This window comes from Salvia hispanica, chromosome 2, assembly GCF_029641045.1.
Source record: "Salvia hispanica isolate PSC_SH4W2 chromosome 2, Shi_PSC_v1, whole genome shotgun sequence".
NCBI lineage: Eukaryota > Viridiplantae > Streptophyta > Magnoliopsida > Lamiales > Lamiaceae > Salvia > Salvia hispanica.
Genome location: NC_142693.1, coordinates 36,632,114 through 36,642,680, shown reverse-complemented (window position 1 = coordinate 36,642,680; position 10,567 = coordinate 36,632,114). Strand labels below are relative to the sequence as shown.

Here is a 10,567-nt window from a genome sequence, read left to right as displayed (position 1 = left end):
TTGATTGCGATGTCCCGATTCACATTATTTCGTTTTTAATGGTAGTGCTGACGAAGGAGCCAAGGAGGAGATAGAAACTTTGTACTATATTCCATGCCTTTTTTCCTTTATCCACGAAAATTACATATTTTGGAGTCCTATTGGCCGGTAAAATGCTACTCCTTTATTCTTTCCATTGTACAAAATTCAATATTTTACATGTGCATAACTTATCTACAAAATAAGTATGATTATTGCATATGTCTCGTATTACTTTTTAAGATGCATCATGATATCGTAAAACCGCCGACACCCCACTAACTGCAACCCCACACTTCAAAAATTAGAACCCTATATTACTACTCACCCAATTTCCATTTTTCTCCACCCCCAAATCACCCAAACCTCCCTTCCACCACCACCATGTCGGAGAAAGTATGCGACCACCACGACACCGCCCGGCGCAAGATGGCGCGGCGGTGCGGCGCAGCCCTCCTAACCTTCATCTTCGTGTTCCTCCTCATCGTCCTCCTCGTGTGGGCCATCCTCCAGCCCAAGAAGCCCCGCTTCACCCTCCAAGACGCCACCATCTTCAACCTCAACATCTCCGCCCCCAACGTCATCTCCACCACTGTCCAAGTCACCGTCAACTCCCGTAACCCCAACTCTCGCATCGGCGTCTACTATGACCGCCTCGACGTCTACGCCACCTACCGCAGTCAGCAGATCAGCTACTACACAGTAATTATAGAAATCTATAGAGTTCCATCCTAAAACCAATTAGTATTACGAACAGAATCATTTAACTTATAATTATATATAAAATATTATTATATTCATTTTTCTTTAATAGACTTATAATGATTTCAGTTCTCTTTTCGCTTATTATTATTAATATTTATTTTTCTTTCATTTGCCAACAGGTGATCCCACCCGTCTACCAGGGCCACAAGGACGTGAACGTGTGGTCCCCATTCCTCTACGGAAACAACGTCCCTGTCGCCCCTTACAACGGCATCGCCCTAGCTCAGGATCAGAGCAACGGCGCCATTAACCTCCTCATCAAGATCAACGGCCGCGTCCGCTGGAAGGTCGGATCCTTCATCTCTGGCCGCTACCACCTCCATGTCGCCTGCGCCGCCTATATCCCCATCGGAAATAGTAAGAACACCGGCATCGTCATCGGCAATGCAGTTAAGTATCAGCTTTCACAGAGTTGTACTGTCAATGTTTGATTGATTTTTATTTCCAGCTGCTTCTTTTTTTTGGTTTATATTTGCATCTTAATTAAGAATTGTATATTTGCTGGAAATAAAGTGTGAAGTGAGATGAGGGAGATGATCAAGGAGGTCAATGCGAAATTTGCAATCTTGTATTATCACACTTGATTAATTAATGGCTATGCTGTAGTTTTAAGATATTATACTATGTAATAATTGTTTCTTTTATTGGAAACTTTTTATGAAGCTCAAGTTATTAGTTGAGTTGATTATTTCACACAAACAATATATATACATAACATAAATATAGATTCCCTCCTCCAATTCTTCTTCTTCAAGTGTTTACAATAAATTATGTGTGAAAAACATACACTGATACACATACAACTAATTATATAATTACAAGAAACATTATAGATGAATAGTAAAATGGGAGGATGTCAAACATTACTCTCTAAATTTCGAAATTAGACACTTGTTCGATAACATGAAAAAAAGCTAGGACGGTCATCAACGGATCTAAATTGATAAATTGGGTTAGTTAATCAGTAATCTATAGTATTAGTATGTATGTGTAGTGATTAAGTGTGTATAGTGTAAGTTTGATTGAATTTGTAGTGATCCTATGTATTGATTAATGTGGTGAGCTGTATATAAGACTTTGTGTGTAGACCCAGCACCCATGTGACTGTAGCTGTTCAAGATTGTTCTAGTCTACCAAACTACGCCACCTTTTTTGCATTTTTTGTCTTCTAACCCTATTTTTGGAGTAGTATTTTATTTTTCCTTTATTTGATTTTCAACAAAAATAATGCAGCGGTTTATATAGTAAATAAAATCGATGGTTTATTCTCTATTGAGCCGAAAGAGATTATAGTAATTTCTCAGTTTGGAGAGCCTTTCGTTAACTAGGATTAATTCATGGTGGTTGCTAATGCGATTGTTAAAAATATAATAGTATATATTATATCACTATATTACCATGTACTAGTAATTAATAAGTTATTATATATTTTCATGACAAAATAAACATTATTCACAGTTCCATGGGCCATTTTAAATTCTTTTAGTATATAAATAAGTCTCTAATGATTAAAAAAACACAATAAAGAAAACAAATACTTCAGGTTGAAGTATTTGTTTAAGTGATTAAGAAAACAAATAGAGTATTCCATATATTTCCTCACATTTCTATTATTGGTGATGATTATGTGTGGGTTAAGTGCTGAATTCAGAAATGAAATCTCAAATAGTATACGGCATTACTTAATATTAGTATATTAAAAAAAACGCATAATAATTTATTCATTAAATTCTAACAAATCGTAACTACAATAGAAAAAAGGACTTTGTCATGTACCAATAAGGCCATTCTTCAGACGACTCAATGTCAATGGTATGGTGCGAAAGCATGAGTCGTGCAATTTGCTGCATGATCGATATTATATAATTAATTGATAAAATATCTCATAAAATGCGATCTTTTGGCGTCACGATATAAAGAAAAATCATCAAGCAATATACATATATTCTCTACTTCCTTCAAATGATTCATGGATATTTGTGTAGTTTAATCATTGATTTTTGTTTGAAATCATAAACAGCGCCGTGCAAGCTCGTTGACTCAACAATCAACATAAAAAACAATTCCTTGGAAGACCTCAAATCTATTGTAATGTTTTTTAAAGAAAGTGCTCACCAAAACTATGGACAAAAGTATTGCCAAAAATCTGCTTGCTGATCTAAATTTAGAGTATCAGGAATAAAAAAAAAAATTTAACCCCATAAAATTCCTAACTTAATTAGTATGCATTCAATGCCTCAGCTCATAGGATTTATTCATAATCTGATGAGCGAGAAATTTGATTGTCGCTTGATAAATCACATAATTGATGAAATTATGTCAATACCGAAATCATGATTAATACAAAATCATAACAAATCATTAGTTTAATGCAAAATCAGAACAAATTAATATTTCAATAATTTATATGGTGAAAGTTTTAAATTGGAAAATCAAACTTTTTAAAACCTAAATTTCATTTTTAGATTTCAATTTAAATTTGAAACTAATTCTTCTTTGGAATCAAATCCTTATCACTCTGGAATAAAGAAGAAATAATAATGTAAAAATATTGATCTATTAAATAAGACTATTAATTTATTATTATTATTATTATTATTATTATTATTATTATTATTATTATTATTATTATTATTATTATTATTATTATTATTATTATTATTATTATTATTATTATTATCATCATCTTCTTAGAAAACTGTACAAAATAATTATTTGATGGCCTTGGCTGCGTAGTTCGATTCAAATAATACGTACATATAATATCCACCGACCCTAAGTTTCCTATCTCAAATTAATAAGTACGAAAGAGAAAACAATTACCAAGGTTGATGCCCCTAATTATGTGCCGTAATTTTTTGTAGCGTGAAATCACATGCTTGAAATTCCACATCACCGACTAGGCGACTATCCTAAACAATAATAAATCTTGAATTTATATGCGTGCATTAGAATAATACTAATAGAGATTAATATTTAAGACCAAAGATTTTGAAATTTGAGTCTATAATTACATAATCTTTAAAAAATTATTTATTAGAGTAGTTTTGTATCCAAGTGAAATGTACATAAATAAATAAATAACTCAGCCGCTTCAGCCATGGGCCTGAGTCGAGCCAAACCTCAAGCTGCACAGCCCGAGACAGGACTGGGCCAGGCTGGGCTACTCTACTAGTGATAATTTGGTTTGGTCGATTAAAGAGGAGTATAGTACTAACAAACTGGCTATTCAGAATAACAAAAACAAAAACAAAAACAAAATTAAAATTGATAGAGGATTTTAATACAGCCAACCAAAAAATAGATTACATGTTGCAAAAATATCAACAGAAACAGAACATTTATACAATATGTGGTTAAAGGCATCCTGTTTATACATCATTTTCAACCGAAGCAAAGACATACATGCACAAAGAAGAGCGGTTCACTCTGTTATGTTAAAACAGAGCTTAGCCTCATCCCAGGGGCCATTTATCTCAAATTTGTACTCTTGAATTCTAATCAGCCAATAGGGGCAGACCAAATTAACAAATACCAATATGCTCAGCAACAATATAAAGAGCAATTGGTGTAAGTGGTAAACAAAAAACAGAGTTACAGCCATCAAACCCAACGAGAAACACAAATGTAATCGGAAAGAGTATTTCTTGATACAATAACTAACAAATGGAGCAAACAAGAAGACTTGCAAGGAGAACAGAACGATAGCAAAAACATGGAGCCTTGAAGGAAGTCGGGAAGCAACCAGAAGTGAAGCAACTATAGAAACATTAAGAGAAATATTGTTCGTGAAGGTAGAAAACTCTAGAGCCCCGGGAGCTTCTGCCGTGGAACTAGAATAGTTATGCAGAAACAAATGGAGTACGACAAGAGAAGCCGTGAGTGCCCAAATGGTATCTGAACTTATGGAGCGTGTCAAAGTGTGATAGATAGGAGATAAAATGTATAGGCCGGTTATGAAAAAAGAGGTTCTGAGAATATAATTGAGCAGTAGCTCATACGATAGCATTTCTGCTGTCAAGAGAACAACTACAAAACCCCACCCAAGAAGAGCAATGTCAAGTAACAAGAGAGACTGTTCGCTAAAGATGGATCTAAGTGTACAAGTCCAGACCAAGACAACAAGAGCAACAACACACAAATATTGTGAGATGGAAACCGCATCAAGAATCACCTTAACCAGATCTCTTTTCACAACATTGGCATTCATAATCATGTCTTCTAGGAAAGACTCATCAGTATGATTGTCATCAAACCCGGGCTGCATCCCGCCATATGCAACTTTCCTCCATTTATGATTTGTTGGAGAATCCATTTAGTTACCACACCAATAGACACCTGAACAAATATTTATTTAAGAGACTGTTAGCAAGCACCAAATGGCTGCAAAAGCCAAAGATACAACAGTACACCAAATATTTCAGCCTTTGTAGTTATTTTGGATCATATCTCACAAAATCCTTTTAATGCAAGAATTCAAATGGTTTACCATTTGTGGATCCAATTATCACATAAACATGAAAAAATATAAATATTAATCATACCAACAATAACATTGCATATTCTCTAACATCAATTGATAAATATTTAAGACTAATAAACACATATCACGTCCGATTGTCTGAGTCTACAACATATACGGCAGCAACACCTGCAACAGTATCCGGGTGAACTAGAAAAGGCGAGTTCAAGGAGTCAAGTCAGATTTAAACATTCTTCTAATTTCTAACCACAAATCATCAATGGTATCTAGAGGCTAAACTACAATTCACTATTAATCATACTTCCCACTTAAATATAACACCAGAAAATTGGCATGCCCATAATCATAATCACATCATTTACTATTTGCTATTTCTCAGCCCATTAATCTTTCGATACATTTGTTTAAAGCCTGGTAAAGCTTGGATATGATTTTCTCCACCCCAGTTCGTACGCTGTGTCTAACTAGGAAATTACCTTTTAATTCACATTCTTAGAGCATCATTATACAAAGAACAAATCATCAATCCCCTGCAACACCTAACTGTTCGGTAAGTATATTTCCTTTTAGAGAAGGTTAAACGTACCCTCATTTCTAATACTTGATCCACTAAACTACAATTCAATCATCAATCATACTTCCCACTTAAACAGATTACCAGCAAATAGGCATGCTCATGATCACAATCGAATCACATCATTTACTCTTTGCTATTTCTCAGCCCATAAATCTTTCGATAAATTGTTTAATGAAAAACAATGGAGCTGGGGCGAGTAGGAGAAGGTAGGTACTCTAATTGTGTGGAGTCGGTGAATGGTGGTGAGATCGAGAATAGGCGTCCAGTGACGGCCGGAAGGGAGGCACTGCTGCTGGAGTCTGGGCGGCTGCTACGGCGTGAGCTCGACGAGGAGCATCTGGGACGAAGAAATGATAACAGTGTGGCGGACGGCGAATTTTCGCGGAAGAGGTACAGGAAGGAGATAGAGAGAATTAGGGATTTGGATTTGAATTAGGGATTTGGATTTGGATTTGATTTTAATTTTGTCAAGGAAGAAAAAGGGAACGGATCCTCTGCCAAACAAACGACGTCGCATTTTTTAACTGCATTTTTTCGTTTCCTAATTTATTTGTATTTCTGTTTTTAACACTCTCATTTCATTGGTATAATAATTAATCGGAATCTCTCCATAGTTCGAATTACGATTTATGAGAATCATAATTACTGTTTTATAATACTAATTATTTTTATTAATTAGTTATTTACAAATAACTGTGTAACAAATAAATAAAAATCAAAATAATAATAACTGCGAGATAGGTGTTTTTTTATAAATGAAAGAGTGAACATTTTTTATCAGTAAACTTTGTCAATGTATCAATTTTGGTCCATAACATTTGAAAATATGAGGTCCATTAACATTAATGTAATATCATTTGAGCTTTTTTTTTCACTATGTCAAAAAAATTTTACAATATATAAATTAAATACACTAAAATACCCTTCATAGACTTGAGGGTATTTTCATTTAAAAAAAAGTTTGAAACAGTGAAAAAGTACCTCAAACGATCGAAGTAAATTAGGGGTGGGTAAACGATTTTCGGTTAATCGGTTAACCGAGAACCGAACCGAAACCGGTCGGTGATCGGTTAACCGATAACCGACATTTACAGTTATCGGTTCGGTACCGGTTATACGTTTTTGCTCTAAGTCGGTTTTTAGTTATAACCGACCGCTTATCGGTTATAACCGATAACCGAATTAAATTCAATTTTAATTTCAATTATATGTTTATTTAATACTTGAAGAAATTATAATTTACTTTCAAACTTTGTCACAATGGAAGAAATTGTAATTTATATGTAAATTTTGTCAAAGTCTCGTATTGCAATGTCAAAAAAGTCCATTTTAATTTGTGTCACTATCAATTATAGTATTATACTTATAAATTTATATCTCAAAGTCAATAAAGTGCTTAAACATTATTATGTTAAATATAGAATAACCCTTCATTTATTATTGGAGAAAAGTTTCTAAATTATTGGTCATGTAAAGTTTAAGTCTTTTAAAGTGCCTAAACAATTTATGTATTACTTGTAAATAGGAGTATAATAATAATAATAATAATAATAATAATAATAATAATAATAATAATAATAATAATAATAATAATAATAATAATAATAATAATAATAATAAGTAGATGAAAATTTAAAAGTTATAACCAAAAATAATTTTAATTTCAATTATATTTTTAATTAATAATAAAGGAAATTGTAATTTACTTTTAAACTTTGTCACAATAGAAGAATGTAATTTACGTCAAAGTCTCATATTGCAAATTTGCAATGTAAAAAAAAAGTCTATTTTAATTTGTGTACTATCAGTTACTTATACTTATAATATCTCAAATTCAATAAAGTTTTTAAATATATTTTTAAAATAAGATCTCTCAAAGTTAACAAGTGCTTAAGCAATACTACTATTTTAAAAATAAGATAATCTTTCACTTATTATTAGAGAAAGGTTTTCAAATTTTAGATCATTTAAAGTTTAAGTCTATTAAAGAGCCTAAACAATATATATATTTCTTGTAAATAGGAGTATAATAATAATAATAATAATAATAATAATAATAATAATAATAATAATAATAATAATAATAATAATAATAATAATAATAATAATAAAAAGAAAAAAGTAGATAACAAGTTAAAAGTTAAAACCATAAACAATATTAATTTTAATTATATTTTTATTTAATAATAGAAGAAATTGTAATTTACTTTCAAATTTTGTCACAGTAGAAGAAATCGTAATTTACTTCTAAATTTTGCCACAATAGAAGAAATTGTATTTTACTTCCAAATTTTATTAAAGTCTCATAAGACATATTGAAATGTTAAAAAAAGTCAATTTTAATTTGTGTCACTATCAAATATCTCAAAGTCAAGTGTCTAAACATTATTTTAAAAATAAGATCTCTTAAAGTTAATAAACTGCTTAAAAACTAGTATGTTAAAACTGATGGGGTTTGGTGCCCCTTGCACAGCGGAAGACTTGTACAAAACAAATAAATTAGACGTAGGATCTATTTGACCGATTATGCGATTAATCAATTCAAATGTTAAACAGATAATTGCATGCTAGAACGCAAATAATTCATGCTCAAAGAAAGTAAATCCTAAAACATGAATTCTACGGTTTAGAGTTACCGATTTGATTCTCCAAAGAATCGTCGATTGCTCGCGCCTTCTCCACGATGATCTTCAATACTAGAACACGAATCTTCTCTCTGGTTCCCGAACTGTATCTCGATATCAGGGTGGGCTGATCTCATCAAAATACTAGGACTCGAATAAAGAAGACAGAAGAAATCTTCTCCAATTAGGAGAGAAATTCGAACTCCTCTAGGTAGAGGGAGACGAAAAATATGAGTAATAATAATGAATGATTTCTGTCTCCTTTATTCTCCTATTTATATTAAGTTCCTTTTGGGCCCAGACAAGGATCTATGGAAGGTTTTGGATATGGGCTCGCCCAATTAGCTTTTTACTAATTAAATTGAATCCACAATTTAATACAAGCTTATATTGGAATATTACGAGCAGCCACTACAGAAGTAATATTGAACTCTCCCCATCCAAATCCGAAATTACAAGTAATCCAGGTTTCCACTTTGTTTATTATTTATTTCTCGCGCTTAAGATATAAATGTCCATTAATTAATTAATGTCTGCTATGGACTTAATTAATTAATATCCTATTGATTCCCAGAGTGGACTTAGCAAGAAACATTTATTTATTATTCATAGAGCGATAAAACTCCAACTGGCCAGTTTTCCGAATAATAAAACCTTGTCCGAGCTCATCTTGAGGACATTATCAAACGAGACTCACCTTGCGCAAGATTCAACATGATAGCAATCCTAGCACCGCTAGATATTAATCACCACTACCCAATATATCAGGATTATTGGGTTGCAAAAAACCCGCACCATTTGATAAGTCAAAGTAGTGCATAATCAATACCGTATGCTCAATGCTAACATATGTAGATTAAGAAATAGTATTTTATCAAGACCTACTCTTTCAGTAGATAGCATAAAGACACGTCTTGCTGTTAGATCCGTTCAGTGCTATACCACACTAATGTCATCTTATTTCAGTAAGACTTAGAAATATGTGGACTGGCATTGCAACCTTTCACGATAGGTAGCCAAAGCCTATCTAGGTTGTGAAATTCTTCTTTTTCTTTTGCAAAGCATTGCATAGATCCGACCGTGTTACCTTAAAGTGGACGCCGCCCACAACCGGTCTACTAAGTAAAAGACTTAGACTTTGTTTGCTTCTTATACATTTAAATGTTTATAAAACATCTTATAAATGCACAAGCAAACACCTTGAAACATGTTTTTCAGTATACCAAACCTAGCAAAATCTAGTATAAACCAATTCGGTTAGTTTGGTTATAACCGATAACTGACCGGTTCTAACCGAGTCGATTAAATAAGTAATCGAACCGAAGATCGGGTCGGTTCCGGTTAGTATTTTGATGGAATTTTGGGGTCGATTAACCGACATGTCGGTTTAGTTATTAACCGAACCGACCGAATACTCACCCCTAAAGTAAATGGACCTCAAAATATATTTTCAAATGTTACACACTGAAATTGATATCTTGGCAAAGTTCACGGACCAAAAAAAATGTTCCCTCTAAATAAAAATATAACCAAGTAATCTCATTTCTAAAAATAGAAAATTTCCCTCACATACTTTACCCTATTTTTCTCCCATTTTCCATATTTTACTTACTTTTTTTCTCCATATCTTTTACTTTACCTACTTTTTCTCCTTTCTTTCCCTTATTTTATCAATTTTTCATTAAATTTCATTTCAAATTTCAGTTTATTATTTTCGTATATTTAAAAAATATATTTTGCATATAGCATTTGTATTACTCCTATTACTAATTTTATTTGGGTAACATGTAAGGGTAATACAAATCTAAAAATAGCCAAAGAAACAATCTAATGACGACGTCATTTTTTTGGCACAACACCATGTTGTGATTATTTTTCACAGTAGAGGATCCGTTCCCGAAATAAAATGGGCATTTCAAATGAACCCCCTCTTAAAACTAAGCCCCAAATTTGAATTGAAAAATCTGAACAGCAAATATCGATTGGTTAAAATCCAATGGTGCTAAAACCATAAACTTTAATTAAATTTAATAAGTACTCCTAACTAGTAGAGTAACCTTAAAATTGAAGTTAAATCTAATAGGGAGTTTTCCACATTTT

At 32.4% G+C, this 10,567-nt stretch overlaps 2 protein-coding genes across 3 annotated transcripts; one reads left to right on the top strand and one right to left on the bottom strand.

Annotated features, from left to right (window-relative positions):
• The first annotated feature begins 353 nt into the window (after positions 1-353).
• LOC125210749 (NDR1/HIN1-like protein 1) lies at positions 354-1,463 on the top strand. The gene is made up of 2 exons (XM_048110334.2): positions 354-720; positions 903-1,463. The coding sequence occupies exons 1-2, from the start codon at positions 403-405 to the stop codon at positions 1,212-1,214; spliced, it is 630 nt and encodes a 209-aa protein (XP_047966291.1). The 5' UTR covers positions 354-402; the 3' UTR covers positions 1,215-1,463.
• A 2,555-nt stretch (positions 1,464-4,018) lies between these two features.
• Positions 4,019-6,333, bottom strand: SETH1 (phosphatidylinositolglycan synthase family protein). Of its 2 annotated transcripts, none has more exons than XM_048098322.2 (2): positions 6,058-6,333; positions 4,019-5,121 (listed from the first exon to the last, which is right to left on the bottom strand). In XM_048098322.2, the coding sequence occupies exon 2, from the start codon at positions 5,096-5,098 to the stop codon at positions 4,208-4,210; it is 891 nt and encodes a 296-aa protein (XP_047954279.1). In that variant the 5' UTR covers positions 5,099-5,121; positions 6,058-6,333; the 3' UTR covers positions 4,019-4,207. The 2 variants fall into 2 exon arrangements, with proteins under 2 accessions (XP_047954279.1, XP_047954280.1); XM_048098323.2 differs by lacking the exon at positions 6,058-6,333 and adding an exon at positions 5,925-6,051.
• Between the last annotated feature and the right edge of the window lie 4,234 nt (positions 6,334-10,567).